The sequence below is a fragment of the Phoenix dactylifera genome, chromosome 3 (genome assembly GCF_051530095.1).
Source record: "Phoenix dactylifera cultivar Ajwa chromosome 3, Ajwa_hap1_PhDact_Kaust_v1.1, whole genome shotgun sequence".
In the NCBI taxonomy this organism is placed as follows: Eukaryota; Viridiplantae; Streptophyta; class Magnoliopsida; order Arecales; family Arecaceae; genus Phoenix; species Phoenix dactylifera.
Genome location: NC_143192.1, coordinates 24480533 through 24503165, shown reverse-complemented (window position 1 = coordinate 24503165; position 22633 = coordinate 24480533). Strand labels below are relative to the sequence as shown.

Sequence of the window (22633 nt, the reverse complement as noted above, 5' to 3'; positions counted from 1 at the left end):
TACACTTTCAAAGGTTTTTTGAACCCTTTGAAAATCACTCTTTACATATCTAACCCTTATTCTACCTTATTTTTGCAACAATGTTCATTTTCTATATTCTTGAATAACTTTATTAACTAGTATTTATTTTAAATACAAAATGAATATATTACTATTATGAAAAATATTGACCTTCCATTCATATGGTAAAGAGTTGTATTTTGTCATAAAATTTTAAAGATATTAATGTGAAAGAATAATAGAGCTATTTTATATCTAAAGTAGATACTGGTTAACATTGGCAACCAAAATCTATTGAAAGGGGCAGTATTATGAAAACAAGATGAAATTGAGGATACAAATGTAAATAGTGATTTGAGAAGTAAACGTTCAATAAGCCAAATTACAAATGTATATATATAAAAAGAATTTCTAAATCTTTGGTTGACTTGGGCTTGGTTGTGCCTAGGTTAAACCATACTTAATAGTCAATTCACATCCAAGCTTGAACATTCTTAGGTTTAAGTAGAAGGAATGGCAATGTTGCTGCCGTTGTTGTTAATGATGATGATATTTAAAAAGAACAAGAAGAGATGAAGGTCAAGTAGGAGTGAATGTGTAAATATATTGTTTCTTTCTTTTGATTTTTTTTAATAGATTTGAGAAATATTTTCATTCTTTTATTTTTTTAATAGGCATAATTTATCATTAAATTCACAAATATATATAACATCAAAATTAAAATTTTATTTTGTTCAAAGCATAATTGATTGGTAATCTTTCTACCAACTAAAGTTAAATTTGTATTTGATATAGTAACTTTGAGGTAAATGATAAAAATGTCAAATTATAAGTATTGTTTTTATTATATAACGTTTGCTATATATAAAAAGTCAAATGACAGATATTAGTTAAGACCTCGTTTAGCATTACTTTTAATTTTCTGATTTTGTTTTTAAAAATATAAAAATTGATGTAAAATCAATCCCACCGCCCATCTCTACCACCGTCATCCCTATTATTGCCGAATACAATCTTAATGACCACCAAGCAAATTTTAAAATTTAAAGTAAAAAATAAAAATTATTTTTAATTTTCATGAAAGTGGAAATGGTAAGTGACTCCCGTTCAAAGTCGTGGGCCTCGTGGCCTCCCTCGAGGGTAACATGTCGGGGTCTCACTCGCATCAAGATTAACGAAGAGCAGCAACCGTCAATGATTGAGGTAATTCAATGACTTTCCCAAATTGTGTAACGCATCTTTTAATCGAACGGCTAATGTTTTCTCCTCCTCCAATCCGCCTTCGTCCGCTTCTATCCGCTCTCCTCCCTATCGCTTGGTCTCCGCCCGTTCTTATCCTCCGCTGCTCTCCTCCGGCTCGTCCCACGACGGGTAGCGCCTTCACCTCGCCTCACTCCTTCCATTTCAATAGCGGTAAGTCTCTCTCTGTCTCCCCAAACTGGGAAAGATTGAAATAGATAAAGAAGAGGAAGAGGAATAAGTGAAATGGATAGATTGGTTTATGCCTTCCCAGCATCCTTCTTAAATTACTTAATTCATTGCTTTATAATTAGACTATGAGTGTTCTAAGATATCAATTAGTACATGTCATGCTTGTTAGGATTTGAGAATTGGTTTATTTCTTATGTTCTCTCTTCTGAATGAAAGGCTGATAAGTTTTGCCGAGTGTTGTTATGAATCTTCTTGAAGGCCAATTAAATTTCGCTGGTTTGTTTTGCCAATCTAGAGTATGGAGATAAAGTTTGTATTCGTAAATGTATGGTATCTCTTGGATAGGCTGATAGTGGAGTACAACGTCTCTTATGTGTGAGAGGGTTTCGCACCTAAGTGGGGCTGTGATGCTTTCCTGGATCTTTTTGTTTTTCCCCTTAGAAATATGGTGGAAATCCTACCTTTTGGGTTCAAAATTGGAACTTCTTTTTGGCTTGCTAATGAAATTTTTATCATTCGTACATCTGCTTTGTAGGATATAAGATACACCGGTGCAAATGCTTGATAGGATAATGAAAAAGAAGAGCTACATGTTGTATAAAATTGAGTAGATTGTAATAACCCTATATTTCTTAATTGAGTGACATATGGATGTGTTCTATAGAGGCTATTCCAGTCTGCGGAAGCAGCCTATTCTAGAGGACTTGGCTTTGGATACTAAATTAATGTAAAGTGGGATGCTTTAAACCAATCACAATTTGAGAGGATAAGGTTCACTGTTTAAATGAAGAGTAGGATCTGTGAATACATAATTCATTTAGCTATAAAGAATATTTCAATGAAAACATGCGAAGATGTTGTTGGATAAATGCAGACCCTAATTGAAAATCGTTATGCATATATTTCTAAATTTTTATAACAATCAACGCTACTGAAGTTCGTCCAACTGAACATAATTTCATTATTTATGTGCTTGTAAGACTTTGTGATGAAATTTGAATATATTTTTGATAATGCAGTGTGATATCTACTCTTTTTAAACTCATAACTTACATACCTCTTAGAAGATGCATATGGAGATTGCTGAAAAGTTAAAGAAAATTTGTAGGAACTTTCTTTTGTGGGTACAATTTGATACCTGAACTACTATTGAAGGGTGGAGGAAGTTCATAAATTAGTTGGCGAAGGGGTTATTTTTGTTATTTTTGTTATTTTTTTTTTGTTGTTATGTCAGATGGGGTTCTTGTTATTGGTTACTTGAAGATTTGAAAAGGAGACTCCTTTATGAAGGCCTTTGAAGGTTTTGGAGAAAAAAAAAAATAGTCATTGGTAGGATTTTATATGAAATCCTAAGATCCAAATAAGGTGAAAGAGGTACATCTTCTTTAGTCATTGGAGCATCATTCAAGGTGACAGAGCTAAAGAGGAGGTGTGATATTAGTCTGCAATAAGTTCTGAAGGTGGCTAAATATTTAAAATTTGCAATGACTTGTGGGTCAAAAGTGGATTGAAGCATACTCATGGATGGAGAGGTAAATTGTCATATGGATCTTTTATTTGTGTTTCCTCTCTTCCCTTAGTTTGGAGTTTTGCCGATTCTTTTCCCTTAGTTTGGACTGTTGCCAACTCTAGATTATCTCTGAAAGATTGCTCCTTAGTTTGCATTTGTTTGAATTACAAGTTTGATAAGGTAGTTTTCCTTATGTAACGATTTGGTGTTTTTTAAAAAATTATTTATTTCACTAGTGATTCAACACTATGCTGCAAAAGCTTATGGAAGCAAAACTTTTGATCGGAAAACTCTGTTAAATTTTGATTAACTATTCTATGATCTATGGAGTCAAAACCATATGGCTGGCTGAGACGGAGCTTGTTGGTTAAGGTTAAGATTGAGGACCTTCATTTGGAGAGTAAGAGATATAGTTGCCCTTTTTTGGTGTTTGCTTTTAACAGTTGGCTGTGGGTCCTGTAAACCTGTTTATATGATTAGCAGTGATCATCATATCCATGCATGAAGGTGGAGCATTCTCTTGGTCGATAGTAACAACCACCAAGTTTTTTTATGTGCAGACACAATTTAGAAGAATAATTCTAAAGTGTGACCAGACTATCTGTTTGTGTCATTCAGGAAATTGGAGATAGTAAGAATTTCTTGTTCATTGGAAGATGTATAAACATGTTTAGACTCATTTCCATGGTTTGATCCATGAACGTCTCTCTTTTTGAATTATCTTTACGTACTAGTTTTATCATGGAGAAGAAATTACCTTCAGTAGAGAGGATTAATGATAAGTAAACATTATTATCTCTTGCTTTTTCATCCTCTAGGAAGCTCAAAAGCATAATGGTAGGTAAATACTGTTTTTGTCAAATCTTATCTAATAAAAGGTAAAGATAAACTATTGTAAGCACCAACCATGGGAGGGTGAGAGGTCAAAATTTGATGCCACCTCAAGTGTGAAATGAAGTGGAGGTTCATGCATTGACTACTCACGTTTACCAAATCCTATCTAGGAATGTGACTCAAAGGGCATGTTCATTGAGTATTGAAAAGTCATGTATCCTGAAATTTGTTGATTGTTACCTGAACCATTGTTTCCTGGCTTTATAATTTAATAACTACGGTTACTTATGCATGATGATAGTCTAAGTAGTGAATTATTATGCTAAGGATGGATTAGAGGGATGACTTAAATATGGGATCAAATCAACCTTTTGTAAATTAACCTTTTTTTACGGCTTGTGGAGTAATTTACTTCTCGAATTGCATCTTTTTGTACTCTTCTTTTTTCGACTGATAAACATTCTGATATAATTTATTCGGGTAGCTATGCATATACTAGGACTCCAAGGGATTTAAGTTGCTGGATAGTTGGCAGATTAGATTTTAGGTGTCTTTGTACCTTTTCTTTTGGGGTTTTCTCTATAAAAATATTTCATTTGGGTTTATACTGAATTAGCCAGTCTTATTGAGGTTCTTAGTTTTATCTTCATTTTATATTTGTATGGTTCTATTTAACAGTGCATTCCCTTTGTGTTATCTACGTCATTAACCTAGATGCAAATATTTTGCTAAGGAACCAGGTCTTGTCCTCCACTAGTTCTTATTTATTGATTTTCTTTGTTAAGCTGCTCGCAGGAAAAAATGTTCTATTACCTCGCCTCCTCAATTTATAACCAAAAAGAAAAAAAGAAAAAAAAAAAGAAAACTCATCTGATTATTCTCTCTTTAAAATTTTTTTTATCATAGTACCAGATTTAAGGCCACGTAAATATGATCATAAAATCCCATCTCTATCAAATTCTTCAATGAATAGCAATCCTGATAGTTTCTAATGTTGAGGATGAAACTTATATAGCATTCTTATTTGATCTTTTCAAAACTAAACCACTTCTAATATGTTAAAAATCTCAATTTAAAACCCTACTAAGTTTCATATTGAATCTTTTAAAGCATATTTGTGCTCATCAACTACAGAAATTCTTAAATTAAAAGACCGGAGATGGAGAATTCAAAGCTATCAATATAGAATTCGTTGTGCTGAATCAGGGTAGTGTAACATAACAGAAACATGTGTTTTAGCTTGAGCCCTTTGGATGGTAATTGTTGGCTGATAATTGTCTACTAACATGCCAATTTTTTGCCACATTGTGTAACAATTTTACCATCTTGCTCATGGCCTGATGGATCAATTGAAGTTTAATCCCATGGCAATTTCATGGCCCTTGATGTTCATATAAATCCCATTGATTGTTTTCCATTTCAATGCTGATGACCCATTCAGTTATAATCCATGAACTATTTTGTCAAAACATAGTCATGCTGTAATATGTAATTGGTATTAAAACTTGTGCTGAAGAAATCATGTGTATTTACGTACATGAGCTGGAAACAGGTGTTTGAAGAAAAAAAATCTAGTTTGGCATTTTGGTAGCTCAGATCAGAATAGTCAGATTACTTTTTTTTTTTTGCTTATTCTGTTAAATATTTCTAAGGAAATTGTTATTCTGGATGAGTCATCTGTTGGACCTCTAACGAACAATGCCTTTTTCTATATCAAGCATATAAACCTCGGCCTCCCAATTGCGAGAAATTTTGTGCCCCTTGGAGTTGAAACATATTTAATTTGCTTTGAAATTTTAGTTGTTGCAAATGGACTGGGTGTGGGCCAAGGATAGTCAAAATTTCCAATAGGGCATGCCTGAAAAACGTAATACTTGTTTTCCTGTGAGGCTAGGCCACTTTTCTCTTTACATCTTACAGATTGGGGACTAATGCTGTCAGGCGTTTGACTCTTGTCTGAGCAGACCTTTCCTGTAATTTAAGCTTGATTTATAACATATAATAGTTTTCGGGAAAAGTTCTGAATTAAGTTTTTAATCCCTCTTCTAATATGTTTAACACTGTTAGAGTTTGCATGGCAAATAGAGCTTAAATCACAATGTGATAATGTCATTTAGATTTTATTCAAGTACTTGTTATGATACTTCAATTTATCAGTAGTACTCAGACATATTTAGTAGTAGATCCTGTGTGCAAAATGTTATCACAGGGTAATAAGACATACAATATAGTGGTAATACACCATAAATCAAGATTCAACTAGTTAGCCAGGGTGGCAAGAAAAGCTAGAACAGATAACTTCTGAAGTTTTTTTTTTTTTTTTTACTTGTAGATCTTTCATTAGTTTTTTAATGATATGTAGCAATCAATGGAATGCAACGAATCCTGAGCTGTTTGCTCACTTACCTTTTAAAAAGAATAAAGTATCTTGTGCCCATCAGCAAAAATAAACGTAGGCACGCTTTTTTCATCTCATTTGTTTATGAACATGTTGCATGCTTTATATCAATTGAGCTCCTTTTACATCAGTTTTGAATGAGAATTTTTAAATTCTAAACCTTGATTTTTGCAATAAATTGCTCACTCAATGGGATGTCCATACTGGTTGACGTGGGATCTCAGAGTTTGTGTTCGCATTTCTATCACCACTTAAATATGATCTATAACATCTTTGATCCATTACTTTGTACATTTTGGTTCAAAGATAAAGGTTTTTACTAATGTAACCAGTATGGAACCCTCAATTTATGATCTCATACATCACTAGTAACTGGAACTGATCATGGCAAGAAACCTGTGAATAACTGGTATCATGAATGGTGAACTCCATTAACCTACATTACTCTCTCTCTTTGATATAAATATGCCTAAAAACATTTTCTTGATTAATATTTATTGCCTTGTTGGTTATGTTTTATGATGTTGGAGTTACTTGACATTGACATCCAATAACTTTTAAAATGATATTTGGTAGTTACCTGTACCTATTATAATTCTTTATCCCATGGACGTAGGATATTATGAGTCCTAATAAGTATAATGAGTCCTCCTAGAGATATCAGCTTTTCGTTATTTTTCCTTTGCAGTATGCTATAAATTTTGGAAGTCTTATCAAAATAATACTTAGTGCTGCAGTGATGCCTTCTGTATCCCTAAATTGTGGTGCCAAGAAAGAAAAGACAAACAAAAAAGAATACATGAACAAGTGTGGACGGTTTACCTATTAAAACACCCTTTAGTGAGTGAATCTATAACATGGAATAGAAGCTGCAAGGTGATGGGCCTAGACCAGTCTGTTGCTTAGATGTTCCATTAAATCTGGCACCGTGTCTGTTGATTAGGGAAATTTTACACTGGAAAGTTGTGGGAGATGAAGTTATAGAATGAGTGCTTACAACCTTACACACTTAGGTTAGATGGATTAATCTTCAACTTTTGCCTTTAAAAGGTAGCATACGTAGACTACTCAAAAGTCACAGCTTTCTTTTGCCTTGATAACTTCAGCAATTTGGTAGTTGTCCTTGATCTTACTTTAGGCCTCAAAAAGAATTTTCAATTCGAGAGTTTAAATGAGATTGCTGATTATGTTAATCAAACTTTAAAAATGCTTGCCTACTAACTATACAGTAATCATTTTTTGTGATTAGAAAGAGATGTTGGTTTGTACTATATCTTTTAGAAACATCATCACCTCTCGACATTGTTGATCAGGTATCTCAAACAAGTCAAAGCCTTAAAGATAGATCCACCATATAGTTCATGATGATCAGATCATTGTACATATAAGCGCCATGAAATCCTTTGAAAGAGTAACCACTAATTGACATATGGAGGCATTGATTTTAGCTTTTTTATATGTCCTAATATGTATGAAGGGATAAATCGGAGTGCAAAATGGCGATAGTTGATATAGGAATACATGTTACCTTTTTTTATTGCATAATTATCTCTTTACCACTAAGTCTGATTAAACTATCTTCTTTCTTGCTGGAGTAATCTGCTTAAGGCTGCTGCAAGGAGGATAGATAATATGATGAAGATCCTGTATCTTTATTCTTGAACGTGTCTCTTGTATGGTTTCATCAAAAGGAGTGAGGAAGAAAATTTTTCCAGGAGTTAAAGTAAATCAAGCCATTAAAAATTGTTACGGTTGTTTAGATTTCCAACTGACACAGATGTCTTAGGTGGACTCAATTTCAATCTAAATCTGACATTTTTTGTCTAGATTTTTTTTAGGGTTCAGCCAAAATCAACTAGTTAGATTGGAGATTGTCTGACTTCAGTTGGGTTCAACTGAACCAACCAACGTTGAACAAAGCTGACATATTGTGCATCTGGGCTGAAATTTGTTTCTGCAAAATCATATTCAAAATTTGCAAGTTGAAGAAGTATTGAAGCATGTTGGCATTGGGCTTTTGAAAATCTAAGGGAAATTTAAATATTTTCAAGAATTCCTCTATGCGACTATTTAAAATCTGAACAAAGAAGCAAGATGTTTTTAGACCCTTAAATTTCATCAAATTTCAAATTTTGGGAGTAAGTTATTGTAGAAATTAAGAAAATGTAGAGTTATTTTTTTCTTTTTCTCTCTTTTCTAAATGTATCTATAAGATGTGGGTTTGTTATATTTCAATCTCTGTACAAGCATGATCTTTTTGCATTTCATGAAATCTTCAAATTTTAGAAAAAAATTTATTGCAAATTGAAGAAAGTTACTGTTTAAAAAATTTTATACATTAATCTGAAAATAAGCTTTTCTTAAACTTTTAGATGAATGCTTATAATTGATGTGAATGCTGGATGGATTATTGCATCTACTGCTGATGAAATGAAAATAATTTTTGTAGTCATTCTTATTTGGTGCTTTTTACTATAGTGTTCTGATATATAACAACAAGATTCTGCATTTACTACTTGATACCATAGTGATTAAGTTCCATTCCTGTTTATTATTTTTGTTGCTAGTCATATAACTCATACTTGAGTCGATACCATGTACTTCTGTTAGATTATCACCAAACTGGATTGTCTTATGGTAAAACAATGTCCAATGATGTTGTAAATATTACTTGAACTCTATTTCTAAAATTTGCTGGTATATATAGAATTATCCTTTCCTTATTCTTTATATTATATTTTAACTAATTCTAAATAATTTCAAGGTATAACCACCAAAACTAGAGCCAAAATTGGTGAAAAGCTTTAATTTCTCTTTGGACCAAAACCATAATTGAAATCTAGATTCTGAGTCATGGATGTTTATCAATGCTCTCTGTTATAAAACTAGTCAACGTATTCTGCTTTAGACTACCTAGACATTGTGGTTAAGCATTTTGTTTTTTTATTCTTTGTCTGCTCCCCCCAAAAAAAGAGAGACTTGTCGGAAATCGCCGGTTGGGTTGGTCCAACCAAGAAAGCAGCTGATTCTGCAGATGCAATAGTGGCTTCTGCGGATAAATCTCTACGTCACTTCTGTCTGGAAAAGTTGAATAATTTATTGTAATACTTGACAATATGTTGGGAATGTCTTTCCATTTTGCTCTTACGAGGCCTGCAATGTTGTTTGCAGCGGTAGGTGAACTTTGTCTGACAGCCCCCTTTCCCATATTCCTCTTTTTTATCTATTGATGCATACATCTGTATGTGTCAGGGTTTACGCACATAATACATGGTGATGGATTTGAATTTTCAGATGTATATGTTGCAAACTATTAAGAATAAGTATGTCAGGATACTATAGTTGCAAAAAGTAATGACACACAATGGTTGATAATCAAATTTTAAGGAGTTGATAATAAAGAAGATTGTCTCCATTTTTATGGAGGTCATGAACCAGGAGGATGAAACCTAAGATAGCGTGGGTAAAATTGTAAGCAAATATGTGAGAAACCTAGCAATGACAACCAACATCGGTGGAACCGGTATCGGGCACCGTACCGATTTTCCGGCGGGGCGAGTCAGTAGGACCTGTGTCGTGCCGTGTCGGGCCCGTACCGACACAGTTGAATAGATGAAGGAGAGGAAGAACGAGAGAGGAAGAGAGAGAGCAGGAAAGCAAGGGAGGGAGACCGGCGGAGGGTGGCAAAGGCCGACGGAAAGCCGGTGGAGGCCCAGGGAGACTGGCAGAGAGTCGACGGAGGCTAATGCCGGGCCCTTTCGCGATTTACGTGGCTGTTTCCCTGTTTCGTTCGAAATAGGGATCGACTGCTTTTTAATTTAGCGATTCTTAAGTGAAGTTGGCCCTTTGTCGGGCCTCCGCCGGCCTTCGCCACCCTCCATCGGCCTCCCTTCCTCCCTTCCTCCCCCGCTCTCTCTCTCTTCCTTCTCCTTCTCCGCCTCGAGCAATGGATTTCGTTTCTATTGCCAGAGCAATGGTTCCGCCGACGTTGATGGCAACAAATGCGGTAGTTAATTAGAATAAATGTGGAAGGAAGAAGGATGTGTAATGATGACCCCAAATGCCAAGAGAAGCCCCTTGGTTGTGGTTTTGCATCAACATGTGTCCTAGATTATTGAAAGCTCCTTTAGCATGGGGGAGGCGATGAGTTTGAGAAACATGGTGGATGCACATGGGCATAGAAGTGTTTTGCATAGGATTATACATATATGAGGTGAAAGGTGGGCCCATTGCCTAGTTTTTAATCTAGCTGGAAAGTTGTATTTAACTCTAAGAAACTGTTGGGCAGTATCCAAATTGGATAAGCATCAGACTGTTGGATACTTACCAAATTCTCTATTGCAACTTTTATAGATCGGTGGACAGTTGGATTCTTCCATGGGTGTTAAAATGACTTTGCGTGATATCATTTTCTCTTGATGTCCCATAGATTTTGGATGAGAAACTTGTAGTAGAATACCTTAACAAAAAACATCTTTAAATATTTTTAATATAATATATAGAAGCTATGCATGTTTAATTTGGTTAAGATTATCTTTTTCACTGCGTCCTTGGATTAGCTTTTCTTCCTCTTGCCTTGTCAGATGCTTGAATACATGTTTGAATCCGATTCTTTTGTCTTTGTCCATGCAACATTGCTTGGTGTCAAGACCATGTGGCCTGGGCCAGGGAAGGGCTAACCTGCATTGTGTAGCCCACACTAGCTGGTGGAGCTTAAAAGAAAAAAGTGTAACATGTGGTCAAACCTTAGCATATTGGCTGGGCTAGCAAATATGCTGCTAAATTGATGAGCAGGAAAATTATGGAAAGTCAAATGACAACCTGGTTGAATGATGAGCATATAGAGTATTACTAATTTAGGTTCATCTTGTTAAGATCCAACCTAGAAGCTTAAGCTAGTAGGTTGATAGGCCCATGAGTATATAAGCACCACTAGAGTTCTTAACATATCCATTGTGGGACTATTCCTCAATGCCCCTCTCATATGTAGAGCCTGAGAGACGGAATCCTGGATGGATGGAACCCGGAGCGAGAGGCGACGCATGGATTAGTAAGCGGGACTGTGGAGATATTGGTAGGCAAGGACTGTGGGCTCTGATACCATGTTAAACTCCAAGCAAAAAACTTAAGCACACATTTGATCGATTATTTGCAATCTTGAGCTTGTGGAACAGTTCAACAAATGAAACATTATGAAAAATGAATTATAGACTATAAATGACTGCTAGAAAACAATTACATCATTTTCTGGTGAAGAAAAGTCTCAATATATCACCCGCCACTGGAATAATCCAACAACTATGGACAAAGACTAGCTAAATCAATCTTTCAGATGGTTTTCAGGTTACTTACACAGATTTGATGGATACTTACCATGATTTTTATATGTCTTATCATGATTCTGATGAAATGAGGCTATGGTATCTATAGTTGTTTTTGATATTATCATATGATCTAGGTTAGATTTTATAATCCGATTATGATTATCCCGTGAACCAATGTGTATTCAAGCTTGACCAAACAAAGAAGCTCTTTCTGTTACATTTCTTATATTTTCATGCGCTTATGTTGGATGGAACTATTCGCCAAATATGCTTCCTATTTAGTTAAATTACTATGCATTTTAGCATAAAAAAACTAGAAGTTTCCTGCTTTAAAAATAATATAACCATAATCAACAAGTCTTATCAAAATGTCAGTCTTGTGTAACTCGCTGACCTGTCTTATTTTCTTAATTGGGATTCCTGAAACACACTAGATATGCCACAAGTATGGTGCATTTATTGTTGTGATTGTTTACCATGCAGATGGATCGAGAGAAGCTCATGAAGATGGCAGGTGCTGTTCGCACCGGTGGAAAGGGAAGCATGCGCAGGTTCTGAATTTACTTTGAATGTTATACTAATATATGGTCTGAAGCAATATTCAGATGAGAATTAAGTAATATGTGATCATCTTGGTTGGCATTGATGTTGCAGGAGTTTATATGAAGTGTATCATTGTCCTCTAGCTCAGAAACCTATATGGTTTAATAAAATATTCTGGCATTCCCTTTGGAAGATTGGAAAGTTTTCTCATATATTTTTGGAGAGCTTGCTTATGGATATTCTGAAATTAGTCAGTATACTATAGAACTCAAGACAATATTTTAATGTCCTTACAATTGATAATGTTCCATTGCACCAGTACCACAACTGATGTTTTTGATTTGCACATTTTCTTTTCTCTTGTCAGTTTATTTTCACTTCTAAATAGTTATGTTTTCTTCGTTCATTTCAACCAGGAAGAAAAAGGCAGTTCATAAGACCACAACTACGGATGACAAAAGGCTCCAGAGCACTTTGAAAAGAATCGGGGTAAATGCTATCCCTGCTATAGAAGAAGTTAACATATTTAAAGATGATGTTGTTATCCAGTTTGTGAATCCCAAAGGTAAATAACAAATCTTATTGGCTGAGCAAAAATATGTTATGTATATTTTATAGAGAAATGATATTCTGGTTTCAATTTTCTAATTCTACTGGTTTGTCATTCAGTGCAAGCTTCAATTGCGGCCAATACATGGGTGGTTAGCGGTTCTCCTCAGATGAAAAGTACACTCTCATTCCTATTTCTTTGTCATTGAACAAACATAATGGGACTGAAACAGCATATATGCTTACAAGGAATAAATACGAAAGAAAACAAAATAATGTTTGCACCAAACTTTCTGGAATTTCTGGTGCAATCATTAATGTAATGATCAAACTTCTGAAAGGGGCAGTTCTTGCACCTGAAAACCCACCAGGTATTTGGGTTGTTCCTTCAGGTGCATTTTTAACTCAAAACTGTCGGATCTTGATTGGACCATTGGGTCCCATGATACCAAAACCATTGCAGTTTTCCTTATGATTGCTTTCTTTCCCCTCAGTTTTCTGTTTGGTTATAATTATTTTTCTGAGCGAATGCAACTTATATGTGGTATATTACCTGATGACAGAGCTTCAAGATATGCTACCAACGATCATCAGCCAGCTGGGTATGTTCTTGTTGAGCAATATGACAAGTTGGTTGCTTTCAGGAATTCAACGTATTTCATTACTAATATTGGAAGTACTGGTAAATCATAATTTAATGATAAGATCCTATTGCTATTTTGGTACCTTTGCTAGCTTGTTCTTGTAATATATTTTCAGACACATTTTAAAAAGGCCTAATGTTGCCTTCATGTTTTCTCTTGAAGAATATAACGACCATGTTTTGCCATATTTCTTTTGCTGCTACCCTCCATTAGTTCTTTTACTTCAGTATTCTATAATTTGCTGAAGGAAGCTTCTGCAGATTTTGGATGTATGTGTGGATTCATATCTTTGTAATCTCCATAGTCTTTTTTGTTATATTATTGATATAGAAAATTGTATGAGTCCCACCAACAAACCAACTTGTCCCTAAAGAAAAAGGATCCTTACTGTCCCTGGCATTGTAGGTATCCATATGGCAGTTACTAATTAATTTTTTCCCTTTGTTCAGGTCCTGATAACATAGACAACCTGAGGCGGCTTGCAGAGCAGTTACAGAAGCAAGCACCAGGTGCTGGTTCTAGTGCTGGTGCGGCTGCTCAGAATGATGACGATGGTGATGTCCCTGAACTTGTGCCTGGAGAGACATTTGAAGAGGCTGCTGATAAGAAAGAAACTTCATAGTGGCTATAGACCTGATAAGAGTTTCCCCTCACCCCTTCTTAGACCATTCTTGTCTGTTTCTCTTGCTCTTTATGCTAAATAACCAGCGCGTCAATCGTCCTATTTACAAAATACTTGGGTTTGAATCTATCCATTTTTCATTTTCTTTTGTGTGTATGACATTCGTCTAAATGACAAATTGCTCAAGGTTCTCTTTCACTCTTCTTCTTCACAAGGATCAATCACTTATTAGTCCATGTAATCTGACGCTATTATAATAGATCAAGATCAGGACATCAATTGTTTGTTAGGGCCTCTATTTCTCCACTCTCATGAGGATTAAGATCTTCAAAGGCTCTTTGCTACTGCTGATGACAGTAGAGAATTAAATCATGTCAAAAAAGGGTGGCAGAGACAAGCTTAGGGTTTGTTGGTGCTGCTTTTGTTTTCTATTTTTGTTTTCAAAAATCCAAGAAAATAGCTAGACTGAACAAGTATGTATGATGTTGCCCTTTGTTTTATGTAATCTTAGAGCTTTTGGCAACAATTTTTTCTTCTGTGTGAAGAGAAAAATAATAGCACGGAATGGCAAAAGTTCCGTGCGAATGCTGTCTCCAGCATCAATCTCCATGCAATATTTCACTAATTTGTAGAGGAACCAAAATACATAAACAGCAACAGTACCAAATATGCTTCCATATTGCATAATTAGATTTTTTGCTTTTTATACTGAATATATGTCTCAAACCTTTTTGAGAATTAATTTCTCTGGAAGGCACTGATGCTTCATGAATTGATCCTACAAGCTGAAAATAGTGGTGCCATCAGAGATGTTTGGGATGATGAAGTCAAGCCTTGCCCAACAACTATAGTACTCAAAATTAAGCAAAACCTAGCCACACTCTCCTGACCCATATTTTACACTGTAATCAAATCTGACTCAATCCAACCCAGTCATAAACCTCCTGCCCAAATACTGCATTAAATATTTGAACTCTACCATTATTGGATGTAAAATTGTTCAAATTGGGTCCAAAAAGATGTGTCTTATACTATTTAGTATTGTCTTCACCTACAGACCAAGGAAATATCTCAGTCATATAAGTCAAAACTGAAATGGTTGTGCCTCTCAAATTTTATGTCTACTGGTTGGGTTTGGCCACTGTTGTTTGTAACATGATATTTTTGGGTTGGGCTGTTCAGCAAGATTCAAAGTGTTGATTGGGTTTTGATCAGTCTAGCTCCAGTTGCATCCTTTGTTGGACTGCAGTGCCTGCATGCAGAACAAAGATCAAGGTGTTGTTTAGGTTACTATTGTTGAAACTTAGCAACAACTTTCACATTGTCTCCCTGGAACTTTTTATGTGAACTTGTTCCACTCATCAACAGGCTCATCAGAGACTCAACACTTTAGTAACAAAGAATCCCAAATGATGGCACCCAGATTACAACTGAAACCCGAACCTTACCGGCATTGATATATAGTATCTTGACTATGATGCTGGAGCATTGCTTCCAATAATAAGATCGGGAAATTTCGTTGAAGGTGAGATACCGGAGGAAATCAAATCATAGGTCTGTTTAGTTTTGCCAACAAGAATTGCTCATGATTTGATATCCTCTAGTTCTCACTTGCAACCTCCCCGGTTCATTCCTCTTCTACCAGCAGCAATAAGAAGTTTGGAGGTTGAGATATCTCAGGAAACCAAACCAAGATGGAGCATTGCCATCTAGATTGATCTCCCATCACATTATATATGCAAATTCCTCTGGAGAATACAAATGGGATGAAGAGAGAGGAAATGGAATGCTTAGAAAGAGTTCGGGTTGTATCTTTCGTGCAAAAGAAGGATTCATCTTTTTTACTGCGACTACCATCGAATCGTACAATAGCTACTTTGAGATCTGTGTAGATAGATGAATAGAGGAGTTTGGAGTGCTTGAGATTTGTGTGAGGCACCATTCAAGGTTGACATCGTGAAAGAAGACCAATCATTCTTTCGCATGAATGATATAATCCAAACCCTCTTAGAAAAGGCCATCCCCAGCAAAACTGTGATATTCTTAGTGGCATGCAGATGGCAACGTTGGAAGTAGTTCTGTTCTGGAGGAAGTGTCTGGGTTTCATGTGAATGGTATGAGAAACCGTTCGCTTTGTCACGGCTGGAATACGCTTTAGTGGATAACAAAAATGCGGCCCTGTTTGGATGCTCCAATTAGATAATCAGAATAATGTAAACCTTTCAGTAGATATTCAAAAGGGATAAAGTATTAATAGAATATGAAACCATATCAAGCAAATATTATATATAAGTCCTTGGATTAATTAAAACAGGATATCGTGACCTCCAAGAACAACATATAGATTGTTTTCATGGAATAATCTATTTTCTTTTTTTCTTGTGGGAATGGAATATAGATCTAATTAGTTCACCTGTGATACAAGCTACAACTGGTATCTTATGAGTCCATCTTTAAGAAAATTGATACAATAAAATACTACAAAAGTTGGAAAATGTATCTCTTTCAATAACAAAGCATAAGTCTGCCTATCTTCCAATATGTTGCTAAGGAACATAAATTGAAAACATAGTATGAATAATTGTAACTTTTTAACTTTAAATCGTAAAAAAGACTTAACATATAAAAAAATACATCTAGTACCTTGGAGAAACATAAGAAATTGTGCATAATGGTCCATTTGTTACTAGAAAAATTATAAAAGATTTTTTTTTTTATACTAGTTCCTGAAATTTTTCATGTTTATACACAAATCCATGTATTTTCATATTTATATAAAAATCCTTGTAAGGTTCGCCATTTATATAAATTTGTTCTTCCACTAGTTTTCGTTGGCTGAATCCTGGTTAAGATTAACAAGTATTACAAAAGAATAGAAATACCCATGTATTAACTATAAATGAGGCTCGAGACATTGCCTTTTCTTGCTAACTTCATCCTCTTCTTCCTTGGGACTTGGCCTATCGGCTGCTAAGGGACCAATAGTAGAAGGGCACGGTTAAGGAGCCAGAAAAAATTGAAGACTAGGGATAAAAATATCCAGAAGATATGAAATTGACACCATAAGTACAATCAAAGTAGAATATTATATTATCACCCAATTAACTTATGTTAAGGGATACATAAGCAATGAATTATTATAAGATCTCAAGGATTACAATACAGATATAGAAAGACAGTAATTAATATATAAATATAATAGTTTTCATTGACTATTTTGTAAAGAAATAATAAAATACAATCTATTTTTATGGCTAACATCCTAATAAGCAGTGAACTATGATTTTGTTTTGAAGTTCATCACTGGCAATTTGTTCTCCTGTATGAAATCCATCCTTTGGATTCTCCACTTCATCTTCTAAATGTGATTCTAACGCAACCCATCCTCATAGTCTGGAAAAAAAAAATTCAAGGTATTTATTAACTCTTTTAAAGTTGTTAAGAACACATGCAGCCATGAATAAATCTACTTGTGTATGATAAAGTGGTGCTAGCTTCATTATCTAGAATCTTGCTTCTAAATTTCAAATGCTTGCTCCATAATATTTCTTGGGTATTGTAATACCCAGCCCATTTGGGCCTACTAAAAAACTGGGCCAGGTCCACTTGACCGGCTAATAAGCACAAAATGGCCCAAAACCTAAAGAAAAAAAAAAGAAAACCCAGCACATGCTTGGGGTGTGTTAGTGTAGCGTGCATGCAGCACACACATGTGGAAGAGAAGACAAACTCCTGATATGGGAGTCATCTTTTCCATCAAATCCAATGAGAGTTCGGCTGCTAGCGGGACTCGACACTCGAAGGGGCCTTGATTTGATCTATATATAACCATTCTCAGCTTCCCTTTGATTTTCGACACGATTCTCGGCCTCCGAGGAAGAAAATCACCATTGATTTTTTCTTATTTTCTTCCTAAATGCTAGTAGCCACCATCACTATGGCCACAACCCAACATTACCTGAACATAGGTAATGACCCTTAAACTTTGAATTTATCTTATTTGTCATCCTCCTTAGCCCTTAGATCAAGGATTCTAGCCTGCTGCCGACGAATTTTTGTCAGGAAAAGAGGTCTATTTCTCCTATTTTTGGACTTTTCGGCTCTATTCTTCCTTTTCCGACCATCTTCGCCGTTGGAACTCATTGTCGAAGCATTCCTTCGACCTTCCACGCCAGTTTGTGACCATGGCTAGAGTGCCAACCATTGAATACCATGTATTACTTGGGTTTAGGGCCGAAGCCCTATTTTGGTTGTCTTTTCCGGCTGATTTCTTCACCGCCTACCATTTGCTATTGTCAACCGTCGTTCATGGTGGCCAACCATCAACCCTCCGGCCGGTAGTCACCCTCCCATGACTCTTCCCTTCCTCTATTAAGGGTACAGAGAAGCTCCATTCTCTCTCTTTCTCTCTTCTCTCTCTTTCCCACTCTCTCTTGTTTCTCTTACATGATTTCACTTTCTATTGTCTCTCTAGAATTTTATTGGATGCTAAAGAAGTCCTTTTCTCAATAAATTTGATTGACCTTGGTGACCGAGATCAAACCAATGGTTGTTAGGCTACGTGTCGGCCTCCACCTTGTCAAACACTATTAGATTTGATCATCTCCAATCTTTATTGAGCCACCTGTACCCTAGTTCAACCTTGATCAGATGGAACTATCTTGATTGGATTGATCGAAATGTCAAGCAATCCCACTTGGCCAGCCATGTGATGACGTTGGGGTTTAGGATGGTTACTTTTAAAATAATTCTGGCTAAATTTTTGATAAAAATATGATGTTTGAATAATATGCTTTGGGGAGATTTTCAAAGTTTGTTGGACTTGTCGGTGGATTCCACTACAAGGTAAGTAATGCAACTCTTTTTCTAAGTTTCTCAATAAATTATAAAATAATTTTTGAATTGAATTATTCATAATTTATGTGGAGTGATTGATTAAAACCCTATTTGATTTTGATGAGCTCAAAGCATTAGAGTATATATGTTGTTTACTAATGAATTCAATTGAGTGTTTCAGTGAAAATCTTGTCTAAGTGTCTCAAGACTTGGTTCATAATATTTTGGATAAGTTAAGAAGTCAGTTTGAACCAAAGTCTGAGACTCGAGTCGACTCCAGAGTATTACGAGTCGACTCCAAGCGTATCAGGATCACTGGCACGGGCTCGAGTCGACTCCTGACCATTACGAGTCGACTCCAACTGAGAACGGACAGACAAACAGAAAGCATCAACTCAAAATCTGTCAGCGAGTCGACTCCTGAAGTGCGCGAGTCGACTCCGATGTTTACCGAGTCGACTCCGGAGAAGTATGAGTCGACTCCAAGGAGTTACAGGCAGAAAAGTCAGAGAGCGGTTTTCGACTCTGAGATTCGAGTCGACTCCTGTGGAACGCGAGTCGACTCCGATGGTTGGCAGGTCGACTCCAAAGATAGTGAGAGTCGACTCTCAGCAGTACACAAGGCAAAAGTCAGAGAGCGTTTTTCGGACTCTGAGATTCGAGTCGACTCCCGCATTGCACGAGTCGACTCCGAGACACCGCGACCCCAAAGAAGACAGAAGACTAATTTGCTGCCTCTGAGATTCGAGTTGACTCCCAGACAGCTCGAGTCGACTCCAAGGCAGCGCTTCACTAAAAACACAGAAGACTAAGTTTCGGAAACTGAGAGCCGAGTCGACTCCGGAACAGTTCGAGTCGACTCCAAGACTGGACGAGCCAAAAGACAGTAGATCGAGAGTTCGGGCTCTGAGCGCCGAGTCGACTCCCAGGATTGTCGAGTCGACTCGAGTGGACCAAGTTCAAAAATAGATCCACGGACTCCATGGGATGAGCCGACTCCGAAAATGCCAAGTCAGCTCCAGAAGTTGGCGAGTCGACTCCGGGTCAAGTCGAGTCGACTCCCAGTCGAAGAGGCGACTTTAATTCAAATCCGGAACAGTTGCCGAGTCGACTCCAGAAAAGCATGAGTCGACTCCCGCTACAGCCGAGTCGACTTCTGATCGCGTGAGTTGACTCCAACCCACCAACGGACATATTGTCAGGCTGTGCAGAGTGTGCAGAACGGGCAGAAAAAGGTCTCTAACGGCTAGTTTCCATGGGGGATGGCTTAAATAGCCACAGAAGACTGTAGCAAGGCAGAGAACAACTATTCCACTCAAAGTAATCAAGCTTTCAATCTCTGCAACCTGGTTTTCAACGGAAAAGAGGGAAGAGCAACATTAACTGCATCCACCTACTTCTTCCCAACATTGAAAGAGATCTCCTCCTGCATTCAAGTCGACCAGACATTCAAGAGGAGACCCGAAGTTCAAGAAGCCCTACTCTACTCCAACTCAAACGTGTTTGAGGGCTTCTAACTTCTCTTTTGTTTATATTGTTATTTATCTGCTTTTGAGAAGCTCTGTTTTTCTGTTACTCCTTTTTACTTCCATCTTGTCTTTGCTTGGTTCAATCGGGGGATTGAATCAAGGGTATTGAGGTTGGTTGGTGAGCCGAGTGTAAAACCAACGTGTAAGGGTTCGATTGTGATCCTGGAAAAACAATCGGATTGGTTCTAGTCGGTGAGCCTGGAAAAACCGATCGAGTTCGTTGTGAGCTCGTAAAACAACAAGTTTGGTTGTGAGCTTGGAAAACAACCAGCTGTAATCCAAGGGGTTATAGTGAATTCCCAAGTGAGACTTGGAGAGTGGACGTAGGAGCAAGGGTTAGCTCCGAACCACTATAAAACATTGTGTTTGTGATTGTTTGTCTCTCTCTATCTCTCGCATTTCATTCACCGCACATAGAAACTAATTAATCATCTCGCAAAAGCATTAATTAGTTATCCACAAAAGTTTTAATAGCCAAATTATTTTAAAACCCAATTCACCCCCCTCTTGGGTTGTCTATCTGGGCAACAAGTGGTATCAGAGCCTAAACTCTTCTACCCTAAGAGTCAAAGATCAAAATGACAACCCCATTTGGATCTTCCCACATTGAGGGTCAGTCCACCCAAAGACCCCCATTCTTTAATGGATCTGACTACTCATATTGGAAGGCTAGGATGAGAATATTCATCCAAGCCCAAGACTATGAGATGTGGACCATTGTAGCAAATGGGCCATACATCCCATCCATTTATGTAGAGGGGGTCACTGTACCCAAACTCGAAAAGGATTGGGATGAACACGACATGAGAAAGGCACAACTCAATTCTAAAGCAATGAATGTGCTTTACTGTGCACTAGATAGGAATGAATTCAATAGAGTCTCTACTTGCAATTCTGCAAAAGAGATTTGGGATAGACTTGAAGTGACCCATGAGGGCACGAATCAAGTCAAAAAATCCAAAATAAATATATTGGTTCATAAGTATGAACTATTTAAAATGGATTCTAATGAAACAATCACTTGCATGTTCACTAGATTCACTGACATTGTCAATGGCCTAAAAAGCCTTGGCAAAAACTATACTAACAGTGAGCTTGTCAGGAAGATTCTTCGATGTCTACCAAGGTCATGGGAAGCCAAGGTGACGGCAATCCAAGAAGCTAAGGACTTGAACAAGCTTCCACTTGAAGAGCTCCTTGGATCCCTAATGACTCACGAGCTAACCATGAAGCAACACAGCGAAGAAGAGTCCTCACATAAGAAAAAGGTAATAGCTCTTAAATCCACATCATCTAACAAAGATTTGTCCTGCAGTAGCAGCAGTGAAGAAGAAGATCATGAGGGAGATGATGATGAGGCTCTTCTTGTGCGCAAGTTCAGAAAATTCATCAACCACAAGAAGTCCTATCATCAAAGGAGAGGCCCCTCAAATTTCTATCGCAAGGATAAAGGTAAGGAAAGGGAAAATGAGGGGATTGGATGCTATGAGTGCAAGAAGCCGGGACACATCAGAGCTGAGTGTCCCTTACTTAAGAAGGGCAGCAAGTACAAGAAGAAGAAAGCCCTTGTCACCACCTTATCGGACTCCGACGCATCATCTTCATCATCGGATGAGGAACAAGAAGAAAAGGCCAATTTCTGCTTCATGGCCAACGAAAATGAGGTAACATCCGAAACGCATCTAGATTTTACTTTTGATGAACTTTATGATGCATTTAATGAACTAATGATTGAATATAAAGCTATAAACATTAAGAATAAAGAGCTAAAACTAGCTAATCAAACTTACATACATAAATATGATAAACTAGTTAAGGATAAGGACTGTATCACCAAAGAAAATCTAGAATTTAAGACAAGCAACCAACTCTTAATTAAAAAAACTAACACCTTAAGTAAAGATAATGAAAAACTAACTAAGGAAATTTCAGAACTTAAAAACAATAAACAAATCTTAAACGAAAATCTCATAAAAGACTTGAATACTCTAAAAACGGAAAAACAAACTCTAACTAAAGAACTTGAAAAATACAAACCTTTGGTTGAGAAATTTACTTATAGTTCTGAAAAATTAAATATGATACTTAATAGTCAACGTGCAGTATTCAATAGAGCAGGTTTAGGATATAAACCTAAAAATAAGCAAAAACTTCTTAGTAACTTCTTTGTTAAAGCAGGAGAAAGTAAAACTAAGAAAATAACCTGTTTTTGTTGTGGAAAATTAGGACATAAGGCAAATGTGTGTAATTATAGCAAAGAAAAAACAAAAGGAAAAATTAAAAGGGTATGGGTTCCAAAAGGAACCAACATGACTAACCATGAAGGACCCAAGAAAACTTGGGTACCTAAGATTACATGATTTGCTTGTGTAGGAGTGTCTTGCAGCCAAGGTCAACAAAAATTGTTGGTACT

General features: G+C 36.5%; 1 protein-coding gene across 4 annotated transcripts; it reads left to right on the top strand.

Annotated features, from left to right (window-relative positions):
• Positions 1-1277: 1277 nt before the first annotated feature.
• Positions 1278-14053, top strand: LOC103709863 (basic transcription factor 3-like). Of its 4 annotated transcripts, none has more exons than XM_008795384.5 (6): positions 1278-1413; positions 11981-12048; positions 12457-12605; positions 12710-12766; positions 13153-13191; positions 13683-14053. In XM_008795384.5, the coding sequence occupies exons 2-6, from the start codon at positions 11981-11983 to the stop codon at positions 13853-13855; spliced, it is 486 nt and encodes a 161-aa protein (XP_008793606.1). In that variant the 5' UTR covers positions 1278-1413; the 3' UTR covers positions 13856-14053. The 4 variants fall into 4 exon arrangements, with proteins under 4 accessions (XP_008793606.1, XP_089785642.1, XP_089785641.1 ...); XM_089929516.1 differs by lacking the exon at positions 1278-1413 and adding an exon at positions 2817-2963 and having other exon boundaries at positions 13153-13271; XM_089929515.1 differs by lacking the exon at positions 1278-1413 and adding an exon at positions 2827-2963.
• Positions 14054-22633: the final 8580 nt, after the last annotated feature.

Coding starts and splice junctions, on each gene's coding strand:
- LOC103709863 (XM_089929515.1), top strand. Junction 12,049..12,456: donor GGAAAGGGAAGCATGCGCAG/GTTCTGAATTTA, acceptor CATTTCAACCAG/GAAGAAAAAGGCAGTTCATA. Junction 12,767..13,152: donor CGGTTCTCCTCAGATGAAAA/GTACACTCTCAT, acceptor ACCTGATGACAG/AGCTTCAAGATATGCTACCA.